We start from the raw sequence: 18,740 nt of genomic DNA, 5'->3' as shown, positions 1-18,740 counted from the left end.
AAAGATGCATGGCCCTTTTTAGGAAACGAAAGAAAGCCCGAGTGACTGAAGTACAGATTAAAGGGGCATTCTGAATAGATGTGGGCAGGTGGTAGAAGTAGCCTCAAGTACTGATGGGAGAGGCCACAAGAAGGTGTTTGGTCTCTGTTCTGTCTTACTATTTCATTTATGTTTATATTTATATTAGAGAGTAGAAGTTTTTCACTAAGTGATTTTTTTCTTTTTGCTCCTTCTCCCTTTTTTGTAGTTCTGATATTACAAATGTGAGTTTTATTTTAATATCCTTTCATAATATCCTTAGCTTCCTCTTTCTTCAGACATTGATTCCCTACTAAGAACAATAACATAGTGTGTGATATACGTAGCTGGGCTGCTTCATTGGAGACTAAGTTAGCACAGTTCTGTTCTCTTGAGCTAGTTAGATTTCTCAGAGCAGAATCCTCTATACTTCTTAGAGGGCATATGCCTGCCTGATAGTGCTTTGAGGGCCATGTTGGGAGGAAAAGCTAGTCTTAACATTTATTTTATAAGATTTCACTTAATTCCTTTGTGTCCAGTATATTACCTCACCCTCATTTCTGCCTGGTATCCCTAGTTTATTCACTATTTTATCCTCTTTGGAGAAGATGCTATCCAGCTTCTGCTGAGGTTGGGGAGAGGCAGGAGAATCTGGGTCTGATCTAGTTCTTAGAGAGACTTTCCACTTGTTTTTAGTCCCACTTTTACTCTACTTCTAGAGATACCTGGTACTGTCAATTCTTGAGCCTTCTGGAGTTCCACGTTGTTAATTTGCTTCTTTGCTTTCTTTACTGCTGGTTTAGGATTCAACTTTATCAGTACTGCTTAAGTTAGTTACCACTTGTCTGACTGCTTTGTAAGTCACTAAAATTTGCTACCATTGGATTCTACCCATTCTATTGATAAACAAACAAATAAAACTCTATCATTGTGTCTTTGGGGGAGTTTTTGGGAGAGAATTAAACTAAATGCTTGTATTCATATCTCCACTTTGGTTAATCTAATAGCTTGAGCATAATAGCTGTGGTTTTTCAATTATGTTGGTTTTATGTATGTATGTATGTATGTATGTATGTATGTATGTATGCATTTATCATTTTAATCCCTCTGTCCCCTTCCCCCTCCCCCTCCCTTTTTCCCTCTATCCCTTTATCATCTATTTATTTTTGTCTGTTTTAGCAGTTTCTGAGGTGGCTGTGTTTGCATTTTCAGTTATAATTGCTGATTTTTCTTGTTTATTCCTGTTTGTTCGATATACCTGGCTACATATATGGGTATTTTGTTTCTTTTACAGACACAGATAAATAATTCTTTGTCCCTCTAACTTTGGTCAGCTCGTATCAGTTAGGGTCCAGTCAGGAGAGACAAAAATTTCAACAGAGAAGTTTTCATATAAAGTATGAACTATTTACAGGCAATTCAGTGTTTGATAGGAATAAAAGAGAATACCCTAGGGCAGGAGGAATACTCAAAGGAGGGATAAATTTGGAAGCCATGGATGGCCCTTCTTCAAGGCTGGGATTCAGAACTTGTTGGAGGGGGTATAGTTACAGCCCATTGGATAGTGGAGAGAAGTTTGCTAGGTTGCCGTGGGCCAGAGCTCATCCTCTGTCCATAGGGAGAGGATTGTGGGAAGGAAACTACAGTCTGAGGCTGGCAAACAAAGCTTTCCATTGGGTTGCTGACAGGATGAGAGTGGTGGGCAGATTACCAAGGGCTAGCACCTTTGTAGGAAGGACCCCTTCACCGGAGGCTATTGGGTGGGAAACTGCCTGCTGGGGTGTTGATGAAATTCACCCAAAATCTGCTTGTGGGGAGTACTGTTGAACTTTCTGGGAAGTATGCTGGGGTACTGGCTGACTTGCTGGAAAGCTGCTAGAAAGTCATCTCTGTGGGAAACTGGATGGACACCCTCAGTAGTCACTGGAAATCCACCCAGGGGTTTGCTGCTGAACTTACCACTGAGAAGGCAGTTGGGGTTCCTGTGGACCTTATTGAGAAGCTGCCCGTTAGAGTGCTGCTGAACTCTCCTGTGCGGCCAGCTGGGGTGCCCACAGAACTGGCTGCAAAGCTACTTGTGGGGGTGCTGCTGGAATGAATTCCCTGGGATAAGCTCCAGTAGTACCCTGAATACCAGGTAAGCTCCACAGGAACTAGGAGGAAGGAAAATATGCTAAAAACAAGCCCCTTTTTGTTCCAGTGTCTCCCCGTCCCGGGAGGCTCACAGGGATGTCCAGGAGAGGACTCAACCTGGAGCAGCGGTGACTGGTTCTTGTCTCTGCTGCAAGAAGGATTTCAAGAGCGCGCAAGATGCAGCAAAGGGAAAGTGATTTATTGAAAATGAAAGTACACACTTGAGAGGAAAGTGCGGGATAATTCAGAGAAGAGTCGCCCTGAGGAAGTCATGATCAGGGGTATTTATCCCTCCCCAAGAGGGAATTGATGACGTCCCATTGATGTGGTTGTTCATTCATCTCTTCCTGTATAGGCAGGACCCTCCATTTCCCAGATTTTTCTTCCTTATTTGGTTCCTCCGAAACTGTCATGGCATCAGATGCGTGGTGGGAGTTGCAGTAGCTGCAATGCAAACGAGATTATAATGACATTATAATTAGCTAAAAGTCAGATGGGGTCATAGACATCAGCCTAGCTGGTAGAAACTGGCTCTTGTTTTTCTCCAGTTGCAGGTACTGGATACATTCATCTTGTTACATATATAACCAGTGAAGCACCTCACCCTTATACCCTGGAGGAGGTTGTCAATGACTCCATGTCCTGCCTCATCTCCAATGCCTTGTCCTGGCAAAGCCAAGAAAGGCAGAAATGTTTCAGTTTTATAAGCAGAGCAGTGAAAGGTGGATTTGGAGATGAGAAGTAATAAATTGATAAATGGCATAGTTGGTTATTAAGATTATCTTCCAGTGCTTTCCATCTATTTCTTTACAAATTTTCTATGTCCTATGTGTGCTTTGCGTTGGAAGTGCCTATCATTTAATTGTGAATTCAATAAATTTACGTTTATTGTAATTTCTGTTAAAAGGACAATTATTTTTTAAGTTTATCGGGGTGACAATTGTTAGTAAAATTACATAGATTTCAGGTGTACAATTCTGTCTTTCATCATCTATAAATCCCATTGTGTGTTCACCACCCAGAGTCAGTTCTTCCATCACCATATATTTGATCCCCCTTACCCTTGTCTCCCACCTCTCTGCCCCCTTACCCTCTGGTAACCACTAAACTATTGTCTGTATCTATGAGTTTTTGTTTTTCATTTGTTTGCCTTGTTCTTTTGTTGTTTTGGGTTTATGTACCACATATCAGTGAAATCATATGGTTCTCTGCTGTTTCTGTCTGACTTATTTCGCTTAGCATTATACTCTCAAGATCCATCCATGTTGTCACACATGGTCCTATTTCATCTTTTCTTACTGCCGAATAGTATTCCACTGTGTATGTATACCACAACTTTTTTATCCATTCATCTATCGAAGGACATTTTGATTCATTCCATGTCTTGGCCACCGTAAACAAAGCTGCAGTGAACATTGGAGCATATGTGTCTTTATGGATAAATGTTTTCAGATTTTTTGGGTAGACACCCAGGAGAGGGATTGCTGGGTCATATGGTATTTCTATTCGTAATTTTTTGAGGAACCTCCACACTGCCTTCCATAATGGCTGCACCAGGCTGCATTCCCACCAACAGTGTATGAGGGTTCCTTTTTCTCCACAGCTTCTCCAACACTCCTTACTATTTGTCTTGTTGATGACGGCCATTCTGACTGGGGTGAGGTGATATCTCATTGTGGTTCTTATTTGCATTTCTCTGATGATTAGTAATGATGAGCATTGTTTCATATGTCTATTTGCCATTTGTATGTCCTCTTTGGAGAAATGTCTCTTCAGGTCCTCTGCCCATTTTTCAATTGGATTGTTTGTTTTTTTGTTGTTGAGTTTCATGAGTGTCGTGCAGGGGACCCTGCTCGCTGTGCCATTTGTCGTGCAGGGTGTCAGGCGGGGTCTCTGCTCCCACTCCCCACATAAGAACGCAGGACATGGTGAGGCCAAACAGGAACACCCACGGAGCCATAGGTAGGGGAGTCAAACTACTATATTCTCATCGGCGGCATCCGCCTCTCTGCAATCCGCTCTTGCTAGCCCCCATTCTCTTCTGCTAGCCTAGCCACAGTAGTTATATTAGTGGCCAATGGCCTACGGGTTACAGCTGACGGCCAACTAGCCACAGCTGATGGCCATCTGATTACAGTTGATGGCCATTTACTACCCGAGCCAGCACATTTCTATGTGAGGCCAAGAGCCTGGAAACTGCTTTTTGGGGCTTTGTCCCCACAATGAGTTCCTTGTATATTTTGGATATTAGCCCCTTATTGGAGGCACTGTTTGCAAAAATCTTCTCCCATTCAGTTGGTTGCCTCTTTATTTTGTCGATGGTTTCTTTTGCTGTGCAGAAGCTTTTCTGTCTCATATAGTCCCATTTGTTTATTTTAGCTTTTACTTCCCTTGCTAAAAGGACAATTTTTAAATCTATTATTTTTAATTTACTGCTCTTGTTTTTCTCCCCATTGTTTACCTAGGTTGCTTTCATATCTTGGCTATTGTAAGTGATGCTGCAGTTGATATAGGGGTGCACATATCTTTTCAAATTAGTGCTTTTGTTTTCTCCAGATAAATACACATAAATGAAATTGTTGGATCGTACGGTAGTTACATTTTTATTTTTTTGAGGAACCTCCATACTGTTTTCCATAGGGGCTGCATCAATTTACAATCCCACCAGCAGTGCATGAGGGTTCTGTTTTTTCCACATCCTCACCAATGCTCATTATGCTGCATACCTGAAGCTCATATGATATTGTGTGTCAACTATACTTCAATAAAAACGGTATATTCTAGTTTTGTTCTCAGAGTGTCCTTATCCTAAGATCGTAGTTATGGTTATTTACATCTCTTGACTTTCTAATACATCCATATCTACATAATTTCTCTGATAAGACGAGTGCATACTCTGGTGTTCCTTTGGTGTAGAATCCATTCTTCTCTACCCACAATGTTGATTTTTGTCTAGAATTTTAGTTTAGTTATTTTAAAATATACTTAGTTTTTAAACAATTTTAACAAAATGGACAACAATAGATTTTAGTAAGATATTTGATCACCTTTACTGCATATGTATATATCTTGCCATATCTCCTGGTTTTCATTGTCTTGTTATTTGAGAGCTTTTTTCCAAGTACTCACTGTTTTCAATAGAGATTTTTGTGTAGCAAGACTTTTGTGATCTTGTATAACTGAAACTATATATTTTAATTATACCCTCCCATTTGAATGACAGCTCAGAATATAAACATTCTGAGTTCAAAATTTCCTTCAATATTTAAAGTGCTGTTTTGACTTCTTGTTTTCAAGAAGCCTGATGTCAGGCAGTCTGATTGTTTTTTTTTAAAGATGATCTGTTGTTTCTTGTTATAATTATTCAGATTTTTTTCCTAACTTTTGTATCCTTCACAATTCGAATTTGTCCTGGTGTGGGCTCTTTATCTCATCTGTTTGGAAATCTATAGATCCTTTTAATCTGAGGTATTTCATTGTTAGTTTTGGTAAATTTATCTTCATTATTTATTCAAATGTATTTGCCCCTCATTTAAAAATTTTTCCTTCTCTGTTACTCCTTTTGGTTAAATGTTTTCACCTTTACTTTTAACCTCCAGAGTCTTGATTTTTCTTTTATATTTTATTTCTCTTTTCCTCATAACTTCTGAGAGACTTCTTTAATCTGAGCTTTAAATTAACTGATTTGATTAACTGATTTTTAGCTGTTATGTTACTGTTCTTTAGCTGTTATGTTTTCCTTGTCTTATATTTCCATGTGATCTTTTTCTTTTTTGGTTAGCATTTCTAGTGTCTTTCTTTTCTTGTCTATCTGATAACATTAAGAATGTAATCATTGTATCAGTAACGGCCAGTCAGGCAACAGGAACCATACCAGTAATTTCAACATAGAAAAAGTAATTAAAGAATTAACTAGGATTGCATGAAATTGAAAAGGAAAAAAAATATATCACAGAAATAGCAGGTGCTGCAAGTTGCTTCCACCTCTATGACTGGGGAAATAAAGTGAAGAGGTTAGAATTATTAAAGCTTAAAAGCTTGGAAAATGGGTCCCATGTTGCTGGGATCTCTGAAAAGGGACACTAACTAGCTATAGTGCTGATGGCTCAGCAAATGTTGGAGAAACTGCAAAGGCAATTGAGGTACTGATTTGGAGAGAACCTACTACCAATGAAGAGATGTCACTAGTATGTTACTCACAAGAACATGAAATAGGAGGAAAACAATCAGAAAGCACACATGAAAAAACAGGAAGGAACAAAAAGCCTTACAGTCTCCTACTAGCACCTCTTGTTGGCAGAGCCTAACATGGAGCCAACTGGCAAAGCAGAAATGTGGTGGGTAATGCCCGAGCACAAGTCAGAGAATCAAGTGAAGAAGGGTAGGTTTAGAGCTGAGAAGTAATACTCAGTAACGGCCATTTTCCCTGTGTCAAAACTCTGATAGATGGTTCGTGCTTTCCAGTTTGTTCTCTCTTTCAGGTTGTAGGCCATTGTAAATTCAGCGTACCATGGTCATAATGTGTTATCCTTTTGTCGTGTGGGGCTGCCTGTGGGGTCTCAGCTCCTGCTCCCCACATAAGAATGCAGGATGTGGCTAGGCCAAAAAGGAACACACACGGAGCCATAGGTAGGGAAGTCACACCACTATAGTTTCACTGGTCGCTGGGCAAGACACACGCAGTAGTAGCCACATGATCCGCAGTCGCCATTCACTTCTCTGCCTGCCAACCAACCAACCAACCAACGCAGCCCCGCAGTTACATCAGTAGCCAATTGGCTAACTGGTTACAGCTGATGGCCAACCAGTCAAGTCGATGGTCATTCACTACCCTAGCCAGCACCTCCCCACGCGAGGCCGAGAGCCTGGAAACTGCTCTGTGGGACTCTGTCCCCACACCTTTTTACATGTTGCTGGTTCAATTTGCTATTGGATTAAGGATTTTTGCATCTATATTCGTGGGGGATATTAATCGTTTTCTTGAATTGAGTTTCTGTAGTTTTGATATACAGTAATAATACTCGCTTTAGAAAATGAGATGGAAAGCATTCTTTCCCCTTCTATTTTTTGAAAGATAAATGTAACTTCGTGAAAGACAAGCATTATTTATTCCTTAAATTTTTGATAGAATTCATCATTGAAACCGTGTAGGCCTGGAGTTTTCTTTGTAGGAAGGTTTCTATTTTTCAAATTTTCATTTAGAAGTAATTTTTCATTTACAGATATGTAGCAAAGGTAATACAGAAAGTTGCTGTATCCCATTCAGCTAGCTTTATACAATATTAATAACTTACATAACTGTGGTGTATTTATCAAAGCAAAGAAAATAGTACTGGTACAACACTGGTAAAAACTGTAGGCTTTCCTAGAATTTTACCATTTTGCCTCACTAATGCCCTTTTTCTGTCCCAGGATCCAATATAGGATATCAGGTTGCATTTAGTTGCATTGTCTCTTTAGTCTCTTCCAGTTTGTGACAATTTCTCAATCATTCCTTGTTTTTATGACTTTCACATTTTGAAAAGTACTATTCAGGTATTTTGTAGAATGTCCCTCATTTTGGCTTTGTTTTCTCATGACTAGACCGAGGTTATGAATTCCTTATGTGGGACTACTGAAGAATTCCACGGTAGTCCCACATCAAATCTGGGGTTACCTTTGATCACATGGTTAAGACCAGGTCTGTGAGGTTTTTCCAACTTTACAAGTTACTATTTTTTCTCTTTCCATCCTCTGTTGGTTAGAAGTCAGTTACTAACTCCAGTCCCCATTTAACGGGAGAGGAATTAAGCTCCACTACCTTTCATAGAGGAATATCAAAGAATTTGTGGACATATATTAAAACCACAGTGATTAATAAATATTTTGGGCAAGATACTTTGAAGCTATGCAAATATCCTCTTTAAGTTTTGACCATGGTATTATCTGCAGCAGTTATTACTGTGATGTTCTAATGGTGATTTTCTATTTCCCTCATACCTTTCACATTTGTTGTTTGTAATTTTTCTGTAAGGAAGATATGCCCTTTCATCTACCCATTTATGTTTTTTAGTATGGATTCATGGATATTTATGTATTGGGGGAAGGTTTATAATCAATACTATTAATTATTTTGTCCTCAAATTGTTCCAGCTTTGGCCATTTGGAGTTCTTTCAGGTTGGTTTCTGTGTCTTTTTGATACGTTCCATCCTTTTTTTCTCTTTCATTTTTGAGTAATTCCTTGCTTTCTGGCCTTTTCTTGCCAAAAATCAGCCATTTCTGCCAGTAGCCTTGATTACTTTGATTGGAAAGTGGTATTTAGAAGCCAAGATCTGGTGCTAGGTGTGCTCATTGTACTGGGGTGTCACTTTTTAGGCCCTTTTAGTGGACAAAATGAGGAAATATGTATATTATCCTGTGTAGACAACACTTTCTCTCTCTCTCTCTCTCTCTCTCTCTCTCTCTCTCTCTCTCTCGCTCTCTTTTTCTCTCTCTCTTTCTCTCTTTTTCTCTCTCACCATCTATTTATCATCTATTTATTGATCTAGCAATCAATGTATCTATCATTTCTATCTATAATATGTAAATATGCATAGCTTCACACTATTTTATAGTCTCCAACAGTTCTGTTACTGATTTCTAGTTCAATTTCATTGGAACACAGCATACTCTGTATGTTGTATTCTTTTAAATTTGTTAAAGAGTGTGTTACGGCCGAGGGTGTGGTCTATGTTGGTGAACATTCCCTATCAGCTGGAGAATAATGTGTATTCTGTATTATTAGATGAAATATTATAGAATGTCAATTAGATCCATTTTATTGATGATGCTATTTAGTTCAGCTATATCCTTACTGATTTTCTGCCTGCTGGATCTGTCAATTACTGATTGAAGTGTGAAATCTTATTCTGTAACAGTAGATTTGTCTATTTTTTTGTGGCCAGTCTATCTATCAATTTTTGCCTCTTGGATTTTGACATTCTTCTATTAGACGCATACACAGTAAGGATTATTATGTGTTCTTGGAGAATTCTCTCCTTTATCATTATGGAATGCCCATCTTTATCAATGATAATTTTCCTTGCTCTGAAGTTAACTTTTTCTGAAATTAATGTAGATACTCCAGCTTTCTTTTTATAATATTAGTGTTAATATATCTTCTCCATCCCTTTACATTCTTTCTTTTTTAAAAGTATTTTTCACTTATAATTGGCATACAATATTATATTAGTCTCAGGTGTTAAAAACAGTGATTAGATATTAAACACAATGATTACGAAGTGATCACACCAATAAATCCAGCACCCATCTGACATCATACTCAGTTATTACAAAAGTAGTATATTCCTCATGCTATACTCCATATCCCCATGATTATTTTGTAACTACCAATTTGTACCTCTTGATTCCCTTTCCCCTTCACCCATCTTCCCAAGCCCCACCCCCCAATCCAGCAAACAATAAAATGCTCTCTGTATCTATGAACTTGTTTCTGTTTTGATTTTTCATGTATCCTGTTCTCTAGATTCCACATGTAAGTGAAATCATATGACATTTGTCTTTTTGAGTCTGACTTACTCCATTCTAGGTCCATCCATGTTATTACAGGTGGCAAAATTTCATTCTTTTTTATGGCTAAGTAATATTTCATTGTGTATGTGTACCACCTCTTCTGTATCTGTTCCTCCATTGATGGACATCTCAGTTGCCTCCATATCTTGGATATGTAAATAATGCTGCAGTGAACATATGGATGCCCATGTCCCTTTGAAGTACATGTGAGTGTTTTGGGTTTCTTCAGATAAATACCAAGAAGTGGGATTACTGGATCGTTCTATGTCTCTTGTTATAACCTTTGTTTTAAAGAGTATTTTGTTTGGTATAAATATTGATACCCCAGGTTTTTTTGTTTGTTTGTTTCCATTTACTTTCTATCCATTTACTTCCAGTCTATGTGTCTTTCGATCTGAAGTGAGTTTCTTGTAAAGGTTTTGTTTTCTTATGCATTGAGCCACCCTATTTCTTTTGATTGGAGGACTTAACCATTTCTGTTTAAAGTAATTGTTAATAGATATGTAGTTATTGCCATTTTATTTTTCATATTTTGGATCTTTTTATTCTTCTTAAAGGAGTTCCTTTAACGTTTCTTGTAATACTTGTTTGGTGGTGATAAACTCCTTTAGTTTTTTCTTGTCTGGTAAAGTCTTTATCTGTCCTTCAATTTTAAATGATAGTTTTGCTGATTGGAGTAATCTTGGTTGTAGGTCCTTATTCTTTTCATCACTTTGAATATTTCTTGCCAATCCCTTCAGGCCTGCAAAGTTTCTGTTGAGAAATTAACTGACAATCTTATGGGAACTCCCTTGTAGGTAACTAACTGCTTTTTTTCTTACTGCGTTTAAGATTCTCTCTGTTTTTGATCTTCGGCATTTTAATTATGATGTGTCTTGGTGTAAGCCTCTTTGAATTCATCTTATTTGGGAATCTGTGCTTTCTGGGCTTCTATGTCTATTTCCTTTGTCTGGTTCGGAAAACTTTCCATCATTATTTCTTCAAATAGGTTTTCAATTCCTTGTTCTCTCTCTCTTCTCCTTCTGGTATCCCTATGATGTGAATGCTGGTATGCTTGATGTCGTCCAGAGGCCCCTTAAACTATTCTCATTTTTTTTGTTTTTGGATTCTTTTTCCTTTTTGCTATTCTGTTTGAGTGTTTTCTGCTACCTTATTTTCCAAATCGCTGATTTGGTCCTCTACTTCGTCTAGTCTTTTGGCGATTTTTTCAAGTGTATTCTTTATTTCAGTTATTGTATTTCTTTACTTCTGACTGGTTCTTTTTTTAATGGTTTTATGCCCTTTTGCTTGCTTTCTCTTTGTTGAAGTTTTCACTAAGTTCTTTGAGCATTCTTATAACCATTATGTTGAACTCTCTATCTGGTAGGTTGCTTTTCTCTTGTTTAGTTCTTTTTCTGGCGTTTTCTCCTGTTCTTTCATTTGGGACATATTTCTTTGTTTCCTCATTTTGGCTGCCTCTCTGTTTCTATGTATTAGGCAGATCTGCTACATTTACCAGTCTTGGTCAGTCGCCTTATGTAGTAGGTGCAATGTGGGGCACAGTGGCACAGTCTCCCTGGTCACTTGTGCTGAATGCTCCAGGAGTGTCTCTTGTGTTGGTTGTATGTATCTTCTTTTTATAGTTGAGCCACGATTGCTATTGACAAGTCAGTCAATGGGATTGATTCTTAGGCTGACTGGCTGTGAGGTTGGCCATGTCCACTGCTTACAGGCTCTTGTGCAGGGAGCTTACCCCACAGAGTAGGATTAGCCCCAGTGGGCTCTGGTGCCTGTTGAGACTGCCCTTTGGGTTTGCCACTTGTGGGGCTAATTGGGTGGTGCTCTGCTGTGGTCTGAAGCTGACCTACAGGTATATTGATTCTGGGGCCTCTTGGGAGGGGCTCCGGTGCAGGCCAACGTCAGTCACTGCCTGTGACCATCCAGGGACTACCTGATAGGAACTAGAAAGCAATCCATGGTTGATCACTTCCTGTACTGGACCTGGAGGTGCATGTGAGAGGCCATGCTGTGAACCAAGGACGGCTGCTGCATCCTTGTCTGGGGTAACTCCTGTTGCCACCTGCCAGCTCCCAGGGAAGGCTCAGCCACTGATTGAGCCTCCTGCAGTACACGAGTTGGGTGAGGCAGGATGTCAGGGAGTCACCAGGGTGAGGTGAGTGGTGTTTACCAGGTTAATGTATGTTTTGGTTTGGTGTAAGTGCTGAGCCTGGAGCTACTCAGCAAAAGTCTCAAAGCACACTAAAGGCAGTCATCACTGACCTGGAGCCCATGGATCCCTGAGAGTTGTCCAAGAAATAGTGCAATGTTGGCAGGGCTCAATGCTCACTGAGAAAGTGCCTCCTGCATTGTGTGAGTTGGGTGGGGCGGTGTCCCAGGGAGTCACCAATGTGGAGCTAGTGGAGTTCACTAGGCCAATACAGATTCAGATTTGGCCGTGTTGGAGGCGTGGCTGAGCACAGGAATGATGCACCCGCCTGCTGGCTGCAAGGGAGGAGGAGTCTACACAGGGAAAATGGTGACTGTTCCTTCAGTTCTTGTCCTGAAGCCACACAACTCAGTCTCTCTGTGTATGTCTCTGACTCCTCCCTCATCATTGTCCTTCCAGTGGAGCCCAGGATGAGTGCCTGTGTGTGAGTAAGTCTGTGTCTGGATTTAAGAAGATGTCTGGATTTCCCACAGCCTTTCACCCTACCCAGACAGTCAGAATCCCCACTGTTTTTCACAGGCAGATGGAGGAGCTCCTCTTCTGGTACCTGTACTCTGGGCTGGAGAGCTCCGAGTGGGGCTGGGTTCCCCTATTGCTCTGTGGGGGATCTCCACAGCTGAGACCCTCCCAATTCACACCAGCACATGCAGGTGTGGGGCCAGCCCTTTTTTGCAGCTCTGTCCTCCTACCAGTCTCTGTGTGGCTTCTTTATGTCTTTAGTTATAAAACTTCTATTTAGCTAGACTTCAGATGGTTCTCAGGTTGATTGTTCTATAATTTAGTTGTCATTTCAATGTGGTCATGGGAGGAGGCAAGCACAGTGTTTATCTACTCTGCCATCTTGGATCTCCAATCCCAGCCATTATTTTTTCAAATATTTCCTTTGCCTCGTCTTTCCCTGTCTCTTTTTCTGGAATTTCCACATCAACCCTATATTGGTCTACTTAATGGTGTCCCACAGGTCTCTTCAGCTCTGTTCACTTTTCTTCAATCTTTTTTTTTCTTGTTCCTCTGATTCAGTAATTTACATTGTTTCATTTTCAAGATTTCTTCTCCCTCCTAAAATATGACTCTGTATCTCTCTAGTGAATTTTTTTATGTCAGTTACTATACTTTCACCTTCAGCATTCCTTTCTTGGTTTATTTTTAGGTTTTCTGTCTCTTTATTGATATTTCCATTTTGTTCATACATTTTTCTTTCTCCACATGTTACTTTACTTCTTTGAACATGTTTAAAATGGTTTAGTCTTTGTCTAGCATGTCTGCCATCAGGATATTTTAGGGATAGTTTTTGTTGATCATTTTTTCCTTTGAACTGACCTTACTTTCCTATTTTTACTTTTTTATTTTTTCTTTTTTTTACTTTTCTATTTCCTATTTTTACTTTCCTATTCCTATTTTTACTTTTCCTATTTTTCCTATTTTTACTTTCCTATTTTGCTGTATGCATTATAATTTTTCTGCATGCATTATTTTTCTTTTCATTGAAAACTGGACATTTGAATCTAATCATGTGATAACTTGGGAAATCATATTCTTTCCCTTCATTTGGTTTTGTTGTTTTCATTTGGAGGACAGGGTCCTTTATACCTACCCTGGAACCTGCACGTGTGCAGGTTGCTCCAGGAACAGTTGTACAACTACCCACCATGGGCTGGGAGATGAGAGAATAGGTAGCTGTCAGCATGCTAAAAGCTCAAATTGACCGAAATTAACAGCAATGTACAATGCAAGACTTCTGAAGTTGAAAACTTTCAATAGACTGCAGATTGCCAAAATAGTTATATCAGACAGATTCAGCCATTGTTGTCTAAGTGGGGAGACTGATTTCTGTTGCTCTCTACTCAGTCAACTTTTCAGAATATTCTCTTCTATTGTCTTTATTTTTGTCTTCTTTCTGTTTTGTGTTTCCCGAGAGACTCCTTACTAACTAGTGTCTAAATCTTGCAGTTCTTTTAGTTGTAATCCTGTTATTATTCAGGAATACTAATGATTTGTTTGTAAGGTATTGATATAGGAGACACATTGGACAGCCCTATAATTAGGTCTCAGTTTTTTAGTGAGCCTGAGTTGGGTACATTCCTTCTGCCCATGAAGAAGGTTAGAGGGAGCTGTAGTTTGATATTTTCCTTCTCCCACAGCAAAAGCTAGAGGGAACTGTAATTTGGTATATTTACCTTCTTCAAGGTTGTTTGGTTTTTGTAAAACTCCAGTTGGTTAGGTTCTGGTAAAATATTTTCCCTTGATGCTGGGATTGTTCAGAGTATAGAGTTCTGGGAGTGTTTAAAAAGGGTTACTCTCCTTTCCTTCTGTTGGATGCAGGAGATTTTTGTCTGATCTTTTCAGTGAGCAACTGGTAAGGCTCCTGGAGGTAAAATTTATGGAAATGCCTAAGACTAGGACCTCTTGGAATTTTAAACTCTCAATCTACTTTATACTGGAGGTACAGCAATTGGTTAATTATAGTACAGAGTGTTCCTACAGATACTGGCTCCAAGTATGGACTTCTGTTGCTGGGTGTATACTCTTGTTAAAATGTGATATGTGATACTGTATCCGCTTGTCTTTTTCTCTAGTTTTTTAGGGCAGCAGTTTGCTCGGTGACCTAAATTCTTTATGGCTTTAAAAAGAGTTGTAGATTTTCAGTTTGTTCAGCTTTTTTTCTTGTAAGGACTGAAGTAATAATTTCCAAGCTCTTTATGTATCAGATGGAAGTTGGGCATCCCTCATACACTTTTTCGAATCCAGGAATATAGGAGTTTATTGTCAGTAATGTCAAAGAAGTATATTATGTAATTAGTTTTTCATATTACCAGTTCTTAAATTATTATCTCAACATGAATTTTAATTATGGTCAGATACTTTGAAGTTTGATTTTTATCTAAAATATTGAAAAAAGGAGAATAATTTTATACTCATGATTGTATTAAAGACAAGATAAATATTTATACTACCATATTATGATACATACAGAGGGTGCCAAAAATGCATATACATTTTAAGAAAGAAGAACTGTATTAAAATTGTAATACTCAATATATACTGATACCAAAAGATGAATACAAGTCACGTTTGACTTCTGCAATTACAAGAGGTGCTCAATGTGGTTATCATCAGCATCTGAGACACTTCTGATTTCTCAGACACTTGTGATTACTGAGAACTACTGCTTGAGCAACATTGACTAAAGTATCCACTTGTATTCTATTTTTTGGCACCCGGTATTTTAACTGGGATGCTGATACAAATGTTTGTATATTTCATATATAAATATTTTACAAAGCCCAGAAATAGTTCCTGAATTGATAATTAGAATTTTTATGTCTATTAATTTTTTTCAAGTAAAGATTTGAAATTGGAAACTGATTTGTAGATTAATATCAATTTATTTACTGTAAAAGTGTCACCAATTAAGAATAACATGATTCCTTTCAGCATATCTCTCAGGATTTCAGTATCTCCTCTTTTACATATTTATTTCAATATTTGTTGTTTTTAACACATTATTTGGTGAAGGGTAATCTTGAATTGTTCTTCATTTTGATGAGCTGGTGTAGTAATCTTTCTTTGTCATTATCTATTATCGGCTTCTTTTGTTCCAAAACGTTAAGAGATTTTTGTCTTATTAAAGAAATACAATGGTAAGTGTTTTAGATAGAATCCAGTGTCACTATAGTTTGCTTGTGGTGTTTGTTAATATATTTGGTGTTAAATAAAATATTTTATAACTAATCCATTCTATTATTATTTATATACTAAATCATGTGGCTTTAGCTCCAGGCTAAAACTGTTATTCTTTTTGAAGTTTACGCAGAGAACACAGAATGTTTCTTTTTTTGGTTATTATGTATATAATTACCAGTTATATTTATTTATTGGGATAATGTTGTATCTTTTAAATTATTGCTTAAATCATTATAAATAAGAATATACTGGAAATGAAAATCAATTTGATTTAAAGAGAATTTAATTTACTGTGTTAATATAATTTCCTAATGAAAGTCCTAGATTTTGGTGACCGGTTTTTATTACCAATCCTTACTCTTATTTTGGGAAACTAAAAGCTAATCAAGTCATTATCGAGTCAGGTTTGTTTGCCTCTCAGGAGCAGTCCTAGGCAAAGTGTAGGAAGCCAAATTTCAGAGTCATTGCTACCTTGTGTATGATCTTTTTGTACTTTTTAAATATCCAGTGTTATTTCAGTGAAGTACTGTGTTGATTATAGTTTAAATACATATTTAGACTGTTATATGAATAATTTACTTTAGCTTATGAATATTTTAAATTTAATATAGATAGTTATTTCAGTAGCTATTTTTAGGTAGATTGGATACATAACCCCCTTTTTCCAATTCCTTTATCTGCTTTTTAAGCAGTAAATACCATCATATACATTTTTAAAACCTTATATTTTATTTAAAACTCTATGCTTTCACTTCAATTTATATTAATGAATAAATTTAAAACATAAAGAGGAAATCTATCTTCAGTAAATCAAATTATATATGGTATTTAATATGGTAGCTTACAATAATTATTTTAAGTGTCAATATCAATATCAACAAAAATATGTAGAGAACTTGAAGACTAAATCACGAAATCATTAGAACAGTAGTAGAGTTTTAATATCAGTCTTCTATTAAGTACAAATGATTCAACTTCTCTTTTGTGTGTCAAATTAATTAAAATGTATAATTACAATATATATCAAAGCACTAAGCTTTCCTATGTAACAAACCTCATTTGTCCTTTTTATATGACCACAAATCTATAGATAGAAATTTTTTCATAGTACAGTGCACTCAGTTGTGCAAACTTATCTTTTTAGGGTCAAAGAAGAACACAAACCACAGCCGACACAGTAAGTAAATGTATTAAGAGTGCAGTAGGCTTAACTTCTGTACCTTCGCCATATTCTGCTTTCTGCACCTTGGATGGTATTAGCTTCCACTAATACTGGATAGGCTGCAGCTAGTGTGTCTTCTGCTTTCTGACTTTCTGGCTTATTAGAGAGGTGCCTGCAGTTTCTTACGTCATCCACATATTGACTGGATGTAGTTTTTTTGCTGCCTGCTTGTGGACTGGTTAAGTGTTCAAACTTAATTTCCCTACGTTCTGACTGCCTGGATGGTTAATTGGAGCTCACATTTCCATTGGCTGTAGCTTTTGTGCCTGTATATTTTTATTATGAATAAGAAAACATTTAACCTACATTGTTATTCATTTGGTTATTCAGTCACATTATTTGCTTATTTAAACAGGTGGTTTCCCTTTAGTGGGATCACTGAACTGGTAAATAACGTTCTTCAGCCCCAGCAAAAACAACAAAATGAAAAGGAGCCCCAGACGTAAGTAAGCTGATCTGTATAGACTAAATATTATCTCTGATAGTATGACATACTGAAGAGTATGTATTAAAATACTGCCCTTGGAATATTATTCCTCAGAAATGAATATTGTTAGGTTATGAGCTTTATACTTATACCTTTAATTAGCCCATGGAAATCGAAAAAGAAAAGGATAATTTATAGGGTAGTAACAACAAAGAGGTAATTCCCCCCGCCTCCCAGTTTGCTATAAATAACGTGAACTGTATTAATCCAGTAAAATATCTTTCTCCAATAATATAATATATTCCAAAGAGTATTTATTTTCCTCAAAAATAATTCCAGAAGACATTACGAGGTTTTAATTCCCAAATTCAATCTTTGATCGAATAGTTTCAGAAAAGTTGTTTTAAGAAAGATTAAGCAGTTTTTTTTTATTGTAATATTTCTGACTGCCTAAATGTGCTACAAAATGTTAGAACATGCCATGTTTGCTAAACTTATTTGACTACTGAATCTTGTTTTCACTGAACATTTCCTTAGATTATGAACCATAATTTGGGAAATGAAGAATTTATTTTCACATTGACCTGAAACATTAAAAAAAAGTCCATTCTATTTTAGTTGTTAGCAGATTAAAAAACATTCGTTAAAAAGTTGTTCACACTTGTATCTTTTTAACTTCATGCAAGCAATATTATTTAGGTTGTTAAGTGGAAGTAACTCTGAAAATGTGAGAAAGACTGCATATGTGAGTATTTAAATTCTGGTCTCCCCATGATAACTCCCATTGTACACAATCTCTGTGCTTCTGTAAAGGAGTTTATGTCAGTGGAGAAGATGGTGATTGTAGGAATGGACAGACTGAGAAATGACATGACCTCTAGGAGAGAACGAGAATGGCTACTTAGACGCCCTAAGATGAAATATATAGAAAACATTCACTTTTGCCTTTAAATGCAAACTAGAAGATAAGTGTCTTCTTGTGTTGTTATAGGTGAGGATAATCTCCTCAACCATTTTATTGTTACTTTGCATGCATCTTATTTTCAATTTTGTCAGTGTTTCAGTTTCAACTAAAGTAAAATATGTTGTGATATACCACTCCTAATAGTTGATATGTGGTTCTAGAATTGGAACTGTTGCTGTCTTTGATCTTTGGCATCTAGCAGAGTGGTACATCTGTAATCGGAATGCAATAAATATTTCTTTATAATTGATTTTACATGTTTTATCATTTTATGATATAAGAATACTGTGGCAATGAATAGGAATACATTTAATACTCTTTCTAATTAGCAAAAATTGTATTAAATGGCACACAATGTCATTGTTTTGCTGATTTTTCTCTAAGGCACTGAAGCATAATAAAATAGTAAAATCAATAACAAAATATAATTAGATGCAACTTTGCCTCAATTTTAAGTGACTTCAGTTATGTATCTTGTGACTTTTAGAGAATAATCAAGATTGTCTTATTATATAGTAGATTAAGATGGGCATT

At 37.2% G+C, this 18,740-nt stretch overlaps 1 protein-coding gene across 39 annotated transcripts in view; it reads left to right on the top strand.

Moving 5' to 3' along the window:
• The window catches only part of RIMS2 (regulating synaptic membrane exocytosis 2), a 593,954-nt gene that overhangs the window by 89,005 nt on the left and 486,209 nt on the right, over positions 1 to 18,740 (top strand). For 23 of the 39 annotated variants that reach the window (XM_081070116.1, XM_081070122.1, XM_081070144.1 and 20 more), the window contains exons 2-3: positions 16,738 to 16,770; positions 17,171 to 17,257. The exons of 15 other annotated variants lie outside the window; for them this stretch is intronic. In XM_081070116.1, the coding sequence (XP_080926242.1) occupies positions 16,738 to 16,770; positions 17,171 to 17,257 (120 nt within the window). The remainder of the gene's footprint in view (positions 1 to 16,737; positions 16,771 to 17,170; positions 17,258 to 18,740) is intronic. One more of the 39 variants, XM_081070129.1, reaches the window with a different exon arrangement.

The sequence above is a fragment of the Rhinolophus hipposideros genome (assembly GCF_964194185.1).
Source record: "Rhinolophus hipposideros genome assembly, chromosome: 13".
NCBI classification, from domain to species: Eukaryota; Metazoa; Chordata; class Mammalia; order Chiroptera; family Rhinolophidae; genus Rhinolophus; species Rhinolophus hipposideros.
This window is presented reverse-complemented; position numbering and strand designations above follow the sequence as displayed.